The 20,126-nt window shown below is 36.7% G+C and overlaps 1 protein-coding gene across 3 annotated transcripts in view; it reads right to left on the bottom strand.

Moving 5' to 3' along the window:
* LOC139975145 (uncharacterized) overlaps positions 1 to 19,980 on the bottom strand; it is a 56,517-nt gene extending 36,537 nt beyond the window's left edge. The window contains exons 1-19 of one of the 3 annotated variants that reach the window (XM_071982787.1): positions 19,788 to 19,980; positions 18,344 to 18,501; positions 17,398 to 17,516; positions 16,968 to 17,095; positions 16,730 to 16,827; positions 16,193 to 16,312; positions 14,720 to 14,793; positions 14,234 to 14,340; positions 13,828 to 13,957; positions 12,791 to 13,005; positions 10,510 to 10,581; positions 9,526 to 9,558; positions 8,963 to 9,121; positions 7,084 to 7,169; positions 5,019 to 5,172; positions 3,545 to 3,574; positions 1,684 to 1,793; positions 1,575 to 1,599; positions 233 to 343 (exon numbers count right to left, since the gene is read on the bottom strand). In XM_071982787.1, the coding sequence (XP_071838888.1) occupies positions 233 to 343; positions 1,575 to 1,599; positions 1,684 to 1,793; positions 3,545 to 3,574; positions 5,019 to 5,172; positions 7,084 to 7,169; positions 8,963 to 9,121; positions 9,526 to 9,558; positions 10,510 to 10,581; positions 12,791 to 13,005; positions 13,828 to 13,957; positions 14,234 to 14,340; positions 14,720 to 14,793; positions 16,193 to 16,312; positions 16,730 to 16,827; positions 16,968 to 17,095; positions 17,398 to 17,516; positions 18,344 to 18,501; positions 19,788 to 19,836 (1,978 nt within the window). In that variant the 5' untranslated portion in view covers positions 19,837 to 19,980. The other 2 variants (XM_071982786.1, XM_071982785.1) reach the window with 2 other exon arrangements.
* Between the last annotated feature and the right edge of the window lie 146 nt (positions 19,981 to 20,126).

The raw sequence follows: 20,126 nt of genomic DNA, 5'->3' as shown, positions 1-20,126 counted from the left end.
AAATATTTTGTGACATAGAAAATTGCCAATGCTCAAGACACATACTATGGAAAAGTAAAATTTTTGTGCTTAAAATGGAACCATTCTAGTGGCCCCTTTTGCAGTTGAGCTGACCAGTGTTTGAGCAAAACAGACTTTCTATTTAAATAAAATTCAATTTTCCACAGGAATAAAAAAAAAAATGGAGATGGTTATTAAAAACAGAACAAAAACAGCAAGTGGGAAGCCTTACGGGTACACTCTGGAATGTCACATATTTTCCAACCGACACCAAGTTCCATTCTAACATAGCACCATGGAGCAGGTCCATTGTTAGGATTACGGCAGTAGTTCTCGTCCAAGCCTGGTGACAGATAGAGAACAAACGGAAAGACTTTAATTAATAAATAATAATTAATAAATCTACTACACTAATTCCTTGTCATGTATTAAGACAAAAAACAAAAGGGAAAATGAACAGACAATGGTTGCCTCAGAATTTCAAGCAGGTGGTTACAATTGGTGGTCCATTTCTTTCACCATCAAACACACTCACACATACACAGAAACACACACACATATGTTTGTATTACATTCAGACCGAGGACCCCATTGTATTTTCCATTGTTCAAATCCACGTACCCTTAACAATACCCCATACAATAGATTTCTTCCGAGGACGTGGTGATTCTTTAGAAATCACAACCAAGGACCTGAAATTCTTTTGTTCAAGTCCTCAGTCAGAATACAAAACAAACGCATTCTTACACACTTATTCTTACACACTGATTCTATTTCCAATGGAAAATTGTTTTCCTACATTGTCCAATAATGGTATTGACATCAAAGCAACTCTTTACAATGTTGAGAAAAAAATCTGTTCCCTTTCCAAAACAAACAAGAACACTTTGAAATGGAACCTACAACACTTTCATAGCAGATTTACATAACCCAAACTTATGTGTATATAAGGATTGGGGGCAGATCTTCAGTTGTTATTGCTATTTTAACTATCAGGGGCTAATTGCTGGCAGCTACATTGGTAAAAAAGAAAAGTTCATGGACTTCACATAAACAAGTCTGGAAGTAAATTAAGTGTTTCATTTTTAATGTTCTTTATGTGTTTTGTTTTGTTTTGTTAATTAGTGTGGTGAAAATTGAAATATGAATATGACTGGTAACTTTACATAGACATAGGAAGGATACCTCACAAGGTTCTCTGTTTATGAATCATGAAAGTATGATTTTTCCAGTCAGTCAGTCTCTGAACCTTAAAACATCCTACAGTAATTTGTACCTAGTGTTTTCAATTCCTTCGTCCTATCACAGTTTATATAATCGTAGACACTGAGCCAGCATGACATAATTCATAAGGAGATACAAACCTGCATTGGGGTAAGTGATGGGGTAAATTGACTGGTACAAACCTGTGTGGGGGTAAGTGATAGGGTTCATTGACTGGTACAAACCTGTGTCGGGGTAAGTGATAGGGTTAATTGACTGGTACAAACCTGCGTGGGGGTACGTGATAGGGTTATTGGACTGGTACAAACCTGCATCAGGGTAAGTAATAGGGTTAATTGATTGGTACAAACCTGCATCAGGGTAAGTGATAGGGTTCATTGACTGGTACAAACCTGCGTCGGGGTAAGTGATAGGGTTAATTGACTGGTACAAACCTGCGTTGGGGTACGTGATAGGGTTAATTGACTGGTCCAGGTTCTCATCCCAACGTTCACAGAGTTCACCGTCCATGGTAATCTGGGCGTGTCCATCGTAGCTCGATCCATTGTCATCGTAACAACCGATAATTGCTATCAAAATTCAAAGATATCACTCATGTATTATTTGAACATTTAAGAATCGATAGAAGATGAATGAATGTGTGTGTGTGTGTGAGGATGAGTCATATTCTATCAGTGTACGTAGGCTGGTCATGACTTATCACCTGCCCTGTCAGCCCGCTGACCCTCACCGTTCAGCCTGCTGTCCATGATATTACGCTAAGGTCACACCGGTCAACACGCAATTTCCAAGAATGCCTACTTTTGAGACTGCATCCTTATATGGAAATGTGGTCAGCATCATCATTATTATAACTAGTATCACCATTAAGGTCTTCCCTGCTTGTAGCAAACACTACCAGAGTCCCCTGTTTTTGGCCAAAAACAGGAGAGACTGAATATCGACCCAGGAGTTTGTAATGCTAGCCATACTGAATGCTCCTCTGCAAAAATTCATGATCAAATGCACAATGTACTATTTCAGTGCTCAAGCCAAATAGTGTCATCACACAGGAAAGTAGTGCAGGCTATAAGAGAACTTGAGTTTACAATCATACGGTGGCTGGTCAATTAATTAGGTGTGTTCAAGGATGAATCCTTTTGGCAGTACTTGGGGTAGTGTATGCTATCAAGTAAGCCAATTATTAATGCTCAAGTGAATTTGAGGAGGACTGTTTGTCTATAGACAGGCTTGACCGTCATGTGACTATAGCCACGAGTAAGTAGTTGGAATCTTGGTACCAGTGAAGGAGGCTGTAGAGTACATGTTAATCTTCTACAATTTGTGTTTGACATTGCTCCTACTTGTGTCCTCTATATCACATGTGTGTGCACTACACAGCAGAACAACGATACAGATCAATTAAAGGGTGTGAAAACTCGCGCAAAAAGAAACGTCTCATGTCGGTAATCTGACCTAGTTTCGAATGGTGTAACAGAAGGTGTAACAGAAGTGTTAGACACCACCATCAATCCCAGAAAATACACACACAGCTTGCTACCATCAGTAATCAGACACTAGTGTGCAGTCAGCACATACAGCTGCGGTCAATACCCATAGCACAGTGTATAAACGATTCAGTGATGGACATCTCAGGTCCAGCTAAAGATATCAAGGTATCACGTTTCATTACTGTACTGTCTGCATTTTGTAGCGACATGAACAAAACGTCACTTGCAAGCAACGGAAAAACATGGTGAAGGTTGATTTTTTTTTTCCAGCTGCTAAGGGGTACAAGTAGTGGAAAAGGTACAAAACCCCTGATTGAAGAGCAAGATACGAAACGTGTTCGAACCGTACGATTTTCAACATCTTAACGAAGCTTTAATGACGATACAAACCTGTTGAGATTAGCTTAAATTTATATTGTGGTGGTGTCTCCCTTCTCACTCTTCCCTTGTGTCCATTTAGTTTCTGATTTTCTCCTTGCTCTAGTCCTCTACCAGAGGACTTATATGTCAGAAGTATTGTCAATCATTTTTTTGGCTTTTCATTTCTCATAATTTCTAATTATATCTAAAATTCCATCATATCATCATCACTGCTGCGTAACGAATAGATTGACCTTAATTGCACTGAATTGCACTAAATATCCGATAGGCTGAGCTGATTTATCACTTGTTAAGGATTTTACAACATTTTGTACATTACAAAGTCCACAATCACACTGTCAAAGAGATCAAAGTATTTTCCATTTGTTGAAACTATTGACAACGGACAAACTTTTTGTCACAGATGTATGTAAGAAGAAAACCACTGTAAATAAGATAAAAACACTTACGTGGATTTGTTGGAGGTGAGGTTCCCGCATCTGTAAGGAGAAGAAAGACAATCATATTATAACAGGTTTATTGTTTCAACTTGAATTAAGGTAGTAAAGTTGTGTATATGTCGTCCAGCTACAGTGATTACAACATCAAGGTAATGTATATCTAAACATTCCCTACATTTCCCCGTTACAACAGTACCTACCAAAACACCCGGGGGGGGGGGGTAAAATGGTCCAAAACCAAGTGTCACATGACCATTCTTCCATTGCTTTGATATAATTCTTCATGGAGTAATGTCTTGGCACTCTGTTCACACATGCTGGATGGTTACCATAGCAATTATCTCATTACTGTGAGCATAGGCATAGGAGGCGGGGCTAAGGGGGGGGGGCTGCAGCCCCCCAACCAAATAGTTTTGTGAAAATTCGGCAATATGCTGTGAATTTTTTGGGCAGCTACTGAAAGAAAAATAAATTGCAATGTGTTTTTCAATGGTTTAACTTCTATTATTATTATCATTATTATTGTAACTACTTCCCCAAAAATTCTAACCAATATGGAAGGGTAATAACACGGCAAATTATTGTATGTAATTGGCATGCGATGTAATAACCGATGCATGCCTATATGATATGCACATTCAATGTTGAACCTGTGCGAAAAATTTTGGTTATATTTTTTGGGCAAGTAATACAACCCTCCCAAATCAAATTGGGCTCCGACGCCTATGACTGTGAGTGATTCTACACAGTGCATCATCAACAAACTCACACCAATCCATGGTCCTTTGAATACACACCAGCTGCTAATGTTCTAAGACAGTTGGGTGCACTTCACTATCTGCTTGAGTGACTTGGCTGCTATTAATTTATCTGTGTGAGTGAACAAATTTCCTTCAAAGTTTACTAACGGGAGAGTATGTGAAATATTTATTTCTGCTTGCACACAGTATAATACCTTCAAGTGATTTGTAATTCCAGTGTAAAATGTGCCATTTCTGTATCTTATGTTTGAATCTGATCTTATCTTACGCTTAACTTTCTAATTCTCTAATATACTGGAGGAAATTATAAGAGACATGCATATGTAGTCACTGTTCTTGTGTGACGTCTCATCCGAACGAAAAAATTACTTCGCCTAATTTCATGCACAACTTTTCATTTTGTGCAGATGATAACAGAACTATAGAATCTTTGCTACAAACCTTCCTCCCCACCTGCCCCCCTCCTGCACCCAAAAACCCTGCCTCCTTTCAAACCGGAGGCTTTAACTACATGCATTTGTTCTTTAAATGCACATAACCTCTCTAATTGCAGAATTAAACTACGACAAACTATCAAAAGCCTTTGCAGTGTAGCTTTAAAGTTTGACCAGTAACATAACATACGAAAAACCTTGCGATGACAACTAAGACAGATTTCTTGTGATGAATAGCAAACATGAATCTAATCCACAAAATGAAAAAAATGATGACAAAACTTATACCTGCTTCCTTCTTACAAATGGCTGCCACATAGCTCTGATCACAGTCCACGTCGTTCCACATCCCTCTATCCCAGTTATATCCCCGCATCTCCACACAGTCTTCACCCTCAAGGGCATCATTGGGTTCACCATCTGACCAATTCATGAAGTCGTACTGCATAAGAAAAACCACCAAAAGTTCATTAGGTACCTTGTCATTTGAAAATGCGCCCTTTAATACCACTGCCATAACAGTTTACCTGCCTTGGGCATTTTATTTGGCTCTCGTGGTAAATCACTGGAAATTTGAGCTGAAGAAGTTACTTTTCCAAGCTTGTTTCCTTTGCCAGGCTTGGTGAATTGATTATGTAACACACAGGCTAAATGACCTTGAAAAGGGCAGATGTGGTCAGTGGCGAAAAATGAACGTCAGTCTTACTAAAGGGCGGAATTTCATATGTCAAATTCCCTGCAGCAAGGCTGCAATCAATATTAAACAATAGAGTTTATTATCTGGGTAGACCAGCAGTGACTATTGTGTGAAACTGCATAGCACAAAATATTATGTTCTATGCAGTCTGGCTGCAGCCTCCTCAGTATCCTACTATTGTCACAGCACCTTATGGCAACATTATGGCAATGTGACCTTTCTTATGCACTTGGAAGTGTAAAGAAACGTTTGCACACTTAAAACAGATTTTCCCACACTTTCTTGAAAACAGAAATTTTATGAACTTTTTTATAAAACATGAGATTTGGGCAAATTTTCAGATGGAAAGCAAAAAGACTTGGGTTAGAAACAATTAAATGAAGTCATTGCAATTTCAAGGAAATTGTCACAACATTTGACATTTTACTCCTTTCCATTACTATTCCATGCCTGAAATTGGTTTTCAAGTTTTCATGACTTTCCAAATTTTCCATGACAGTGGAACCCTGTTTAAACCTCCCGCTGCTGTTTGTGCTTTTTAAGGTACACTAAGAAAAAGCGACTTGTGCACAAATTTATAGACAGTCAATGAAATCATACATTTAAAAAAAACTACATATTAACGATTAATGACTGTTTTCATTTTAATAACTGAGCAATGCAACTTTCATTTTGAGGCTACAAAAATTACAAATTATTTCATGTTCCAATAAAGTTGTAGCTTATTAATAGTATTATTGTTATTACATTTTGGAGGAGGTGGGGGGGGGGGGGGTAAGTAAGAAGGGATAGGTCTTTTGTGATTGGTGGGGCTTATTCGCAGGGCAGCCCTGCGAATAGCCAGACACATACACATTATTCACAGGGCAGCCCTGCGAATAGCCGGACACAAGTATCTTATTCACAGGGCAGCCCTGCGAATAGCCAGACACATACACCTTATTCGCAGGGCAGCCCTGTGAATAGCCAGACACAAGCATCTTATTTGCAGGGCTGCCCTGCGAATAGCCAGACACATACACCTTATTCACAGGGCAGCCTTAGACTGGGTTAACGGGCTCAGTAATTTTTGGGGCTATTCGAGTTTGCTTTTGGGGCTATTCGAGTTTGCTTTTGGGCACCAGCTATCTTTTTGAGAGTCTTAATTGGGAGCCTCTATATTTTGAGGAATTTATTGGCCTTTGGGATTCCTATCTTAATGCTGTTAGGATTGGTTTTGGGAGCCTAGGGCCTTAAGATTGAACCAGTCTAGCATTAGTACCGCCAACATAAAAATGTCATCCCTCGATCATTTTCACCTTTGTTTTTGCAGAGTGACTGCTCATTTGCATGTAAATGTGTGGGAGGGGGGGGGGGTGTCACACCTTTGACCATATTGGCTTTCAGGCAATATCGGCTTTTGGGGAATCCCAAGATAAGCTCCCTTAAAATAAGCTTTTAAACTTGAACTGCTGGGGCTCCAAAAATTAGCTTATGAAGTGGCTAAGACTATTTGGGCCCAAAAGGTTCGCTTTTTCAAGGCCCCTAAACTGACTGGTATCAATAGCAAAACCTAATAATAAACCTATTTTCAAATCGTCACAGCCCTGCGAATAAGGTGTCTGTGTACGTTATTCGCCGGGCTGCCCTGCGAATAATCACTTCGTTTGTGATTACCTCTGATGCATCTGTGTATTTCCATTGGTTTTCTGTGACTTGATCATTCAAACCAATGTAGTAGGACATGGAATCGGACATCCTCACTAAAACAAGAAGAAAAGAAGAAGAAAAGAAGCAAACATGACAATAACAGCAAGAAAACCCAAATGGTGACCTGGCTACAAAAACTTGACAGAATATTCCATAAGACCTCCTACATATTTTTAATCGTCAACTATACGGCCATAACATATGCTAGAAATTCAACTAATGGTCATAATAATGGGTCAAATAAGAAAAATTGTCTTTATTATTTGGGATGAGACTGCACTAGTCAAGCTTAAGACCTACCTTGTTAGGCAAATACAATATCAAAATCCATCCCGATATTGATCAAAAATTAGCTCAAAAAGCTACTATAGTACGACCTGCCTAAACTTAGCTGGTCATATTGATAATTTTTGACTGAAAAACTGAACAATTGATTGGAAATTTTACCATCTAACCACAGACCTGTATTTTCCCATCAATATGAAAATGATTATTTCTTTCACATTTGTTCGATGTTTGCATTACATTTAACAAAAACTTATTTATTTTCAAAATTAGACTCTAATAGTCAAGTAAGCACCAACATTTTTAGAGGATTTTAAAGAATCAAACTAGCATCAAGATACTTATCAAAGTTAACTCCAAGAGCTGCTCCAGTACCTTATTCCTGAATATAGCTGGTCATATTGATCAATTTTGGATGATTATTGAACAATTAATTTCATTTAATGTCTAAGAAAGGACCATTAATGGCATCCCATCGATATGCAAATTATGGTAATATCTTACCATATTTCCTCAAAGATGGCATTCTGCTATAAAACACTGTTCAGTACTTCCAACATGTACAGTGCTTTTATCATATATTTCTTTATATTTTTATTTTTTATTATATCTGACTCATGAGAGAGATATGCTTTGATATTAATAGGAGCAAAGTTCAATAGTTAAGATTTATTTGCCATTATCAAAAAACATAGTTTGCCTCTAAGCACCTTAAGATTAAAATATCTCCATATTTTTGGGCATAGTGTGTATACTGCTTCAAGTTGCATTCATGTTGACTGCAGGGTTTCCACCCTGGAATGTCACTGTAAAACAGAAGAGAGGGCCAGAGGAGACAAATTGAAGCATTTGGGGAGGGAAAGGAGAGGTGTAAATACTTTGAGAGTAATTTACTGCAATTTGTCTTTCTGAAATATTATAGTACAGCTAATTCTTTATTTAATATTACTTTTAGTTTTTCTCCTTTTCATTTTTATATTTCATATTATTATATTTATTTACTATTTCGTAGTACATCTACTTCTGATACTTGTTTAAGGCACGAAAAGTTAATTTACTATTGCACCATTTTAAAGGTTTAAAGTTAGTGGAAGCAAAGGATAGCTTCTCCATTGTATTGAAGTGGTTTCAATGTTAGTGATACAGTAGATTAACACACAGCAATTCTAGTGAAGGAATTTTAAAGTTAGCGGTAGCAAAGGATAACTTCAACTTTCTAGTGAAGTGGTTTCAATGTGAGCGAACAGTGGGATAGCTCACACCATTCTATTACTGGTGTTTTCATGTCAGTTGAAGATAAATGATAGTTCACACCATTCTAGTAAAGGGGTTTCATGTAAGTGATACAATAGATAATTAGCTCACACCATAACAGTCAAGTCTTATTAATGTTGGTGAACCAGCAAGATAGCTCACACCATTCTAGTAAAGGGTTTCAATGTAAGTGATACAGTAGATAATAAGCTCACACCATTACAGTCAAGTCTTAGTAATGTTGGTGAACCAGTAAGATAGTTCACACAATTTTAGTAAAGGGGTGTTAAAGAGTTGGACATCTCACATGAGAGGAAAGACTCTTCTTCTGCCGAGTGAATACTGACAAGGTGACCTCCGAGGTCACTGCATGCCTGTTCGCTGTCCTCAAAGGTCCGTCTGGTCTCATCAAAGAAGTAACAGAACTGGTCAAAGTAGGACCACCCTGCTTCACAGGAACCTCTGGCTGTAAATAAAAACAAATTAACCAATAGCAGGGACAGAATAGGCACAGAATGATGGTCAGCTATTTCCAAGAAACCCCCTCCGGTCAAAACTGCAGTCCCCCCCACCACCCAACACCCCTCCACTCCAGGCACAACTTATTGGCCCTAAATTTTCACAGCTAGGTGGGAACATATCCTTCTTAGACCCCTAGTCAATCATCTGTCTATCTAAAATTTGGCGGAAGTGCTGCATAAAATCTCCAAAGTCGTATTAACTATTTCCAAACTGTAACTTTAAAATCATAGAAAATTGCTTTTTGGAAACTGTTTTTTATACTGTGACTAGGTTTAGATCTGCTAGCATAAATATGGAAGCAAGAATGAATAGCTTTAATGTTGACTGAATATGCAAAGTGGTACTTACTGTCTGTTGGGTCATATGGTTTCACAACTGCACCTGTAGGGATTAGAATGAAAATAATGTAACTTATGGAATACTAAATCCGTGATGCACATTGACACTGACTATATCCAGATGATTATAAATGATACAAGCAATAAATGTCTATTGGTCTAAATTTTTTAGCATTTTGTTAAATTATACAGATTTTTTTCTTAACATTTGATGTCGCTACTTGTGACTAACAAAATGTCAAAAATTAATTCTTTAACGTAACAAATCACTTCTACCTCTTCGTACATTCCATTAACATTCAAGTTTTGAATATGGACTGAAATTTTGTATTCTTGCATGGTTTATTATTCATTAGGCAGTGAGTGGTCTATAAAGAATATATTGAGTGGAAGTGTGACTGCATGAACAACATACCAGAAAGTTCTTATGTTGAGATTCAAGATTTAAAGAAGTCTTAAACCCTACTCTACCATTTCCTGTAGCTTTCAATTACATGTGTCGCTTCTCACAGTTGTAAAACAAGAAACAATAATCAAGTTAGAATCACAAAATACTTGACTTATGAACACTTCACAGCAGACTGTTTCATCACACAAACATTAGCACTAAATTGTATAAATATACAAAACATTGCACTGCTGCTGCTTGATGAAGCTGGCAACCCCATAGCCTACTCTAAATAAACAAATTCCCTTATGATTATCCAGGAAAAACGTGTGCACTATGATCAGTTTTTAAACTTATATTACGTAAATCAAATTTTAAAAAAATATTTAAAATCTGTAGTCCAATATTGTTTGTTCAAATCATCTTGTGGCCTATAATTTCTTTGCTCTTATATGATATTTTTTGTTTGAATTTGTCTTAATTTTGTTTTGAACATTACAACAAAAGCTTATCATATGCTCAACCATGTTCAATAAATGTTCATATTTGTCAAGTAAATTACAAACAAGATCTCTTTCTTATTACTAAGTTTACCCTTAAACTTACCTTCTGGTATTTCACAGACAAAGTCATATAGTTCAAAGCAATCACCATATTGCCACTGCCCTGAGGGTGAGTCTGCATAAGGAAGAATAAAAACAAAGAACCAATACACAGAACCAATACACAATACACAAAGAACCAATACACAAAGAACCAATACACAATACACCAATACACAAAGAACCAATGCACAGACCAATACACAATACACCAATACACAAAGAACCAATACACAGAACCAATACACAATACACAGAACCAATACACAGAACCAATACACAATACAAAAAGAACCAATACACAGAACCAATACACAATACACAAAGAACCAATGCACAGACCAATACACAATACACAAAGAACCAATACACAAAGAACCAATACACAATACACCAATACACAAAGAACCAATGCACAGACCAATACACAATACACCAATACACAAAGAACCAATACACAGAACCAATACACAATACACAGAACCAATACACAGAACCAATACACAATACAAAAAGAACCAATACACAGAACCAATACACAATACACAAAGAACCAATGCACAGACCAATACACAATACACAAAGAACCAATACACAAAGAACCAATACACAATACACCAATACACAAAGAACCAATGCACAGACCAATACACAATACACCAATACACAAAGAACCAATACACAGAACCAATACACAATACACAGAACCAATACACAGAACCAATACACAATACAAAAAGAACCAATACACAGAACCAATACACAATACACAAAGAACCAATGCACAGACCAATACACAATACACCAATACACAATACACCAATACACAGAACCAATACACAATACACCAATACACAAAGAACCAATGCACAGACCAATACACAATACACCAATACACAAAGAACCAATACACAGAACCAATACACAATACACAGAACCAATACACAGAACCAATACACCATACACAAAGAACCAATACACAGAACCAATACACAATACACAGAACCAATACACAGAACCAATACACAATACACAAAGAACCAATACACAGAACCAATACACAATACACAAAGAACCAATGCACAGACCAATACACAATACACCAATACACAATACACCAATACACAGAACCAATACACAATACACCAATACACTAAGAACCAATGCACAGACCAATACACAATACACCAATACACAGAACCAATACACAATACACCAATACACAAAGAACCAATGCACAGACCAATACACAATACACAAAGAACCAATACACAATACACAGAACCAATACACAATACACCTATACACAATACACAAATACACCACACAATACACAAAGGTTCAATACACAGACCAACCGCAAATAGTAAGGTTTAATGAAAAGTTTCGTTTCGTTTATTTCTGCCATTGAATCACAATGAAGTACATTTCTTAATACATAGTAATAGCAATGAGGCAGCGGGACCGGAAGTAAGATAACTTTTTGAGTCTGGTCCCTTACAAAGTAAAACGAGATAATTAAAATTTTAAAATTAATTTTTTTTTTTAAATTTAAAATGTAGAAAGAAAAGAAGATAACCAGTCATTCCATTAAGCTCTCAAATGTCTTGACAAAAGTACAGATTCAAGAAAAGATTTGGTTACGAAGTAGATGAGTTATTATATCATACCCTATACAAAAATAAAATGAATGAAATATATTCTGCACAGAACTATCAAGTTTATAATATACTTCTGAAAAAAAAAAATTGATGCAGTAAATAAATATATTTTAAAAAAATTATAATTTTTTTTTTGTCAATGGTTTTTTGATTTCCTTCAACCATCTGTCAGGCACCTCACAATGGAGATGCTGACAATTTCCTTCCGGTTTTGTATCTACAGACAGAAGTCAACGATCGCGAAAAAATCACTTTTAAATACAAGATTTACTTGTACCTGATGTTAGATATAATTAAAACAGGTCCATGATGTCATTATTCTGATTTTACGGACATCCCCAGAGTAATTGATTTCTACAGCTTTTCAAGCATCCGATGTCAACAAAGTTTGTTCGAGCTACACATTTTAGAAGATGGCCTTCTACCACGTATCTTAAACTGAGGTTGTCCAAAGTCTAGTAAACGCTTTTAGGATTTATCTCTTAGCAATTTTCCAGACGTTCCAAATTGTAATATTATCAATTTCCTTTCAATTTTTTTTCATTTTAAGATGTTTCGATTGAAAGAAAATCTCTGATCTTTTCAGATGATTCGTAATCCGATACAAAATGAGAATTTTCTTACCGACATACACAGACGCACACTCCACTTCACCCGTTCTGCCAGAGGGCACCTGATGGTTGGGGAAGTTTTGGTACGAGTCCTGGGTAATTACTTTACCATCGACCCACTTGATGGTGCCATCCACCTCCCAGTCTGACGCTCCTATCCAAAAATCTTCACTTCCTGAGAGTTTCAGCTTTGGAAGCTGCTGGACTATAAAATCCTGTTCTGCTTGTCTGTAGTGAAAATTCCGTATACAGGTTCAAAAAATTGCATGTATGATAAGTACAATTCTCAACATTTTTAAGTGAAAATAAGTGAAGCTAAAATTATAACATTATAATGAGTAAAGTTCATGTGTTTTATATACCATACAAAAAAGTCCTGCATAAAATCCTGTAGGATTAATGCCAGGATTTGTGCCAGGATTTGGCCACATCGTGCATGCTTATGAAGGATTCCTGTACATGCATCATGGAATCCTGCATGCATATGAAGGATTCTTGTACGTTTAGAAGGAATCCTGTTCCATATACATAGGATTCCTGCAGGACTTTTTTTGTATGGCTGTCTGTCATATGTAAACAAAACAAACCAAAGGAAACAACTAAGGAAGATGGAAGGCCAGATCAACATGCACCTTTTTGAATAACTTTGTTTTGGATTTCAGATTGCAGTTTTTATTACTAGAAAGTTAAATTGGGTATTTTTGTAAAACCGAGCTAGAGATAATCATAAACCTGTGCAATGATCTGTTCTATGGTTATTGTTAAAAATTAAATATGCTGTGCGTTTCTGCTGATAATATAGACCTTCAATAAAATTTAGCATCCGAAATAAAAACTTGCCTTAGTGAGATACAATCAAGTTAGTAAACTTGGTTGCATTGCTTCCTCAATCTCCCCTCCCTCCCCCCCCCCCCCCCCCCCATCCACCTTCCCAAACCATTCCAATCCTTATTTTCAGAATGACTGAATTAAAACTGATGTTTATTTGAAAAGATTTCTGAAGGGGATTTTCTGAACTGACGGAAAAAAATTTGCTACAAAAAAACTTACGTTTCGACTGTGAGCATGAAGCCGCCCTGCCCGTCACAGATGTGCTTGGCTCCAAACCAAGTCTCCTTCTGATTCGCGACAAACTGGTAACATTTTCCTTTGTGAATTTTCCAGCCTGGGTAGCACATGCCTGGAGGAAAAAATAAAAATGTCAGAAAGAGAAAGAATTCGTTTTTGTAAATGACAATCATGATATGTCTGGCATTTTATATATTTTCTATTTCCTTGTCAGCGTAATGTTCATGTCTTGTTTATACCATCAAGCACTCAAGAAGGTCCAGAATACACTAAAAAAAAATGTCACACAAATATTCAATAATAGAGTAACTCTTATTCCAAGAAAAGTTGCAGAAAGCTTGTAGAGTACAGATGACTCACCGCATACTGTATTCTAGTTTCAACCTACCTTCTTTCTTTTCACAAATGCTCGGATAGACGTCAAAGCAATTTTCTGTGGACCAAGCACCAGTGCTGCTTCCTTTATTCTCGACTACTCCACAAGCATCCGTGAAACTGTTCGTAATGAAAAGCGATTATTGTTCAATGTAATTCACTCAAAAGAACAAAAACAACAACAAATTATCATTTTTAAGTGCCTGAATGTATTTTAATTGGGCAAAAATTCAAAATGGGCAAATTGCTATACAAGTGCAAAAATGTACAGTAGTTTTTTTTTTACACAGGAATCATTATATTTTGTAAAGGAACATCCAGAGCCTTCACAAAACTTCTATACAAAATTTGAGTACTAGATTATTCCCTGATAAGGTATATATGTCGGAAAGTAGTAAGGAGTATAAGTGTAGCTGAAGGAAGAAATCATTGTTGTTGCGATATTGAAGGTATTAATTACTTCATGAATTGACACAAAAAAAAGGGGGGGGGGGCTTACTTGCTTGGCTGCTCAGGGCCCCAATTTGTGTTTTCCACTTTTTCTCCTGAAGACCAGAGAGGGTACTCTTCCCCCTACAATACAAAACAGACAGCATGTATGGAACACTTAAAGTTTGTTAATCTTAAGACAGAAATCTAATCAAAGGTAATATCACTTTCATCATTTAAAAGGAACATTTACTTTTAATATAAATTTATGCGCCTAAATTCATCCACATATAATTCTGCAAGAAAGGTCCCAAATAATACTTTAAAATAGCTTTTATTTGCAGTTGCCTTTGGTCAAGTTTTATTCAATATTCTACCGCTCAGTTCAGGATTTTGATTTTTCACCAGTCAACTAGTTTTATTTATAAAAAAAACCAATAAAAAAAAGCTATAAAATCAGAAAAAGTCTGAATTTTTTACATGTGGTTCAAACTATTGAACCTTTTCTTTCTGTCAGTATTACTTGGAATATTTGGTAGAACTGACAACAATTGCTAACAAGGGGAGGGAATAGATGCTTTAACATATTACTTGCATGGTTTGTGTAAACATGCACTCTGGCAAGCAAAGGATACACACATGAATAATATGCAAACAACAAAATTGGGGGAATAGTATACAATTCTTACATTACATTTTCCATTGATAGTCAATCAGACTATTATACTGAAGAGCGAATAAAAATTACAAGAAATTAAAAAAATGTGAAAGAATATAAAGCTTTCCTGACAATGAACACTCGTTAATACCAGAAATAGCTAAACACAGGTTGAAAGTTGAAGGTGTCAAGTCATAGAGAACATGCAAATTAGATACTGCAAAGAATATACGGTACATTCACTCCAAACAATGGCAAATGCTATGACAGATTTGAGTCAATTAAAAACATTTTCTAGTGGCTAATGTTATTGCTGAACAAAATTGCTGAAAATTTTCTGAATCTAACTGTGAAAACCACATCCTCATAACATTTTGTAAAGCAAAGATATGATTTTTTTTAAATTTAATGATATTTTATAAATGCATCTGGCACCAGCAGAATGAATGATGTCATCAGGGCCCTTCATCTGAAAATGTCTGTTTTTCTTTATAATTTGTCGAACATTTATTCACAAACAAAAAGAATATTTCTACAAAAAAAACTTTGACAGCTATAAAAATAATCCAAATGTATCAAGTTTCAAGGATAAATCAACAGAAGATCATAAAAGCCTAAGTAATTCTTCCAAAGAGCATTTGCCCAGATGACATCACAGACCCTCTACTGTGATCCAACTTCCTGGAGTGGTTGAAGTAGTTTAGCCAGTCAAAATAGGTTACATTCAATTAAACATATCTAGAGTTTAGGGGCAAGATATTGAGATGGGGGTTTCAACAAGCAGTGTGGAATATTTTTCCCTTCAATATAGGTTTCATATTGTTTGTCACCAGAATGCCCCTTTAAGACACTGCATAACAATATATATGCACAATGAATACTCACCTCATTGTGTAAACCAATCCATACAGATCTACCACTAGACTTGATCAAGTCATTGACAATTAGTTGCTCGTCCTCATTCAGAATATCCACCAAGTTAGCATCGGAATCCTCACAGAATGCCTAAAAAAGGATAAAAGTCATATTACCACAAATTATCACAAATTATCAAATTTATCACACACTGGTTTGGCAGATAATGGGCATGCCATCAATGAAATATGAAAAGGATAAAATTGGCAATTCATTTGGAACAAAATTCCTGGCCACATTGGAACCAACCAGACTATATCTGGCTTTTAACTGCTCTCAAACAGTAGGAAAATATTCCTTGCAGAATATATTGTAATCTATAAGTTTTCAGCATAGCACTAAGTGGCATATGAAAAAGATAATAACTGACCATATATAGGACATACTCCTGGCCGAATTGGAACCAAGGGACTATATGTCTGGTTCTACAAGGATAGTATTAAAGCAAACGACTTTTATATAGTAATTCTTTGTTACACAAGAATAAACATGTCAAGCGTATCATACCTGTGCTCCTTCCCACGTAAAGTAGTTAGAGACGTATTTGTAGCATTTATTGTTGAGTGACAGCCACCCATCTTCTTCGGCACATTTGATTGGTTCAGCTGTGAAGGATTGTTGCATAAATTAAGTTTGAAACCTGTAGCTTGAGATATGAAACGTCATTTGTGAGTCGTAATTACGGTGATGTCAGTACATGCATTCATCAATGTGTGCAGATGTTTTGAGTAAAGAAAGTACTTACTAAGGGATCTTTCACAGATATAGTTTTCTTTGGATGAGCAGTCTTGGTCAGACCAATCCCCCATCAAACTGTCAATTACCACACATGTCCTGTGTCCTGTACTAGGAGGCTCAGAGCTTGCCCAATATCTACAAAAAGCAGAAACAAGAAAAAAAAAGTACTGACCATGGGTTAAGGATACAGCATAATTTTATTTCTCCTAAATGTTTATACTATTAAATCAATTTTTCAAATTCAAAAAAATGAAAAACAAGCCAAGGGTGTGACTAATAACAAATGTCTAACAACCAATCAAACAAATTAAATAAAGATATTAAATGCTTGTAAAATTAATTTAAAGATAAAAATTGAATGAAAGAAATTATCATTATCCCAAATGGGTGGGTACGTTAAACCAACGGTATCACAAGTTGATATTAGTTGTGCTTACGCTGTTGTTGGGTCATAAGCAGAGCCATCACTCCAGACAAAGTTTCCAGAACCTGTGCTGTCCAGTAGTCCAATCCAGTATAATGCCAACACACCCGAGAGTTGGCCAATCAACCATTCCTAAATGGAATTGTAATATTTGTCAAGGTGAGAATGGATGACATTTATGACAATGATGATTATTAGCAAAAGAAGAACACATGACATATACACAAAGTACCTCTCAGTGCAACATCTAACATATTTATAAATTTCTGTACTTTCATATCTTCCCAGCATATTCTTACATTTTTGTCTTGTCTGAACTAGACTTTTCAAAGTTTCCATCAGTGTGGCAAATGCTTACCTCTCTGGTTTTATACCTGTATAAAGCGTGATGCGATGATGAACACTAATTTCATTGTGTGGCCCACAATAATCCATTTGGTGCCAACCCCCTGGTAGAGTCTAAGCTATAGTTCTAATTACTTACATACATCTATGTCACAAAACATTCAAAACTTCATTGAGTTGGTGATGCTACAACTTAGTACCATAGTTGAAATGTGTGTCAACAAGGCCTTAAGTTATATTGATATTTGAGTGCATACATATGATAGCCTATATAGCAAAAACTTTGCTATCTCTACACAGGGGAAAGTAACATTACCAGTAGTTGTTGATAAACAACATACTTTGTGTTTATTGAGCACTACAGATGCAAGAATGTTTCCAGACAATGGGTAGGCTAAGAGACTATTAGCCAATCAGATCACAGTAAATTTGGAAAGTATCATTGACCCTTTAGCATTAAAATCTCTGTAATGGAAATGTTGTTAACTCTGTACCCTGGTATAGTCTAAGCTACAGTACAGCTCTCATTACTTTATACATACATCTACATCACAAAACATTCAAGACTTCATTGAGTAGGTGAAATGTTTTGAATACAATTTGTACTTGCTTACATCTTCTCCAGGTTGATCTATGCTGACTAGATCTCCATCCAGTTCATGGCACGCTTCTCTAGCTTCATCCCAGCTGGTGCGCTGTGTTGACACTACAAGATAGCAATCATCAAACCCAATTCTCTTGGTCCATCCTGTAGGACAGTCTTGGGCAGAGGCTGGAAGAATCAATTTCAGAGCTAGGTCATCAGTATTGCCACAATATATGCTAGGATTGTAAGTCTTCAAATTTAAGTGAAGAAAGAAACATCAACTTTGCATCCGAGGTCATGTTCATGAGCTATTTTACCACCCATTTACCAGAACTTGAGTTATTTATACAGATATTACTGACACTGTATAGTGTAAGTTGGTTAGGGGCCTAGGAGTAGGACCTAACAATGAAAAAGTGTGTGAAGAAACATACATTTTTCCTTACTTTGGCTGTTTTGACTCAAGACCTGTAGGGCCTAACTTTGCTAAAAATAGGGCTAACGTTAGGCCTAGCCCAGAGGTAGCCTATGCTATCTCATTGTGGCGGAACTGATCAAAACATTTGTTTTCGAGGCATTGCAATATTACCATCCCACTATAGACTGCAGAGTTGGTAGGCTGCAGTAGCACTAGCACTGCAAAAAGTCATAACCTAGCCTATACAATCAGCCTATACAGTTAGCGTAGGCCTGGGCCGTGGCTCAAGTTAGGACTAGGACAGAAATGCGACACGTACACTTGAGCTTTGCGTAATAATTGGGCTTTAATATACATGTCCTCCTTCACCCCGAATGGTCGCCGATATGGTGATTTTAAGTCTAATTTGGGGAAGATGAATGACTGGAGATGTTCAAACTCTGCATTCACTGCAGCCGACAGGTCAATGGTTCTCGATCTCGCGATCGGCTCTTTCGGGAATGCGTTATTGATCCATTGTATTATGGCAAGCAAATTTGCCCATGTTTATCGACTCATTTTTGGACCGTTTAGAAACATTTTCGTAGATTCCCATAAAACATAGTTGATGTTTTCGATATTCTCCGAAATTTTAGACATATCTGAAAAACGCGGAGGACTATGTCGCATCATCCAGTGTAGGCTAATGAGGAAAGGTCGTATGGGCTCCAACCGGCCAGGGGCTTCCAAGTTCAAGGTCCTCAGTAAACACTTTCAACCTTAATACTTCGGGCCGGGTGTGACATAAGAAGGGGCACGCCCGGTTGTTATAACATATAGTCACGAGCCCGGGAACTTTCACTTTACAATGTAATAACTTTGTTGTTGGTTCAGTAAAACGAAGTGAGAACTCAAGTAATACAACACGTAACCCAGTAGTCTGTTTATGTAGGAACTAGGAGGTAGGCCTAACTCATAGATTTTGTTTGAGTTATGTACGGTCTACAGAGTTCATATGAGTTAAAGTATACTAATGAATACTGACATTAAAGATTAATTAGCACATGATACTCACCAAGAATGGCTAAAACCAAAATAAAAATTGAATATAAAAGTCCCTTCATTGCTCTGTCGACTTAATGAGGCTACATTGGTCTAAATTCACTGACAGTAATACTTGGATAATAGGTCGTTTTCGGGTATAGCCTGAGGTACCGTATATTGTAGTCCCGTGCTTATAGTTGGCTGTTACATCTCCCTCTTCGTTATCTCTGTATTCACAACTTTGACTTAATTTGATGCAAAGTACAAGGGGCACCTTGTAAAAGTTTTTTTTGTTTACACTACCAGGTACGAAGGTTGGATGAAGTTTAGGTCTACGCGGCTTCGACTGCACAAAACGTACAGTTAAGTC

The sequence above is a fragment of the Apostichopus japonicus genome, chromosome 10, assembly GCF_037975245.1.
Source record: "Apostichopus japonicus isolate 1M-3 chromosome 10, ASM3797524v1, whole genome shotgun sequence".
NCBI classification, from domain to species: domain Eukaryota; kingdom Metazoa; phylum Echinodermata; class Holothuroidea; order Aspidochirotida; family Stichopodidae; genus Apostichopus; species Apostichopus japonicus.
The sequence above is the reverse complement of the archived record's forward strand: the minus strand, read 5'-3'. Positions and strand labels throughout refer to the sequence as shown.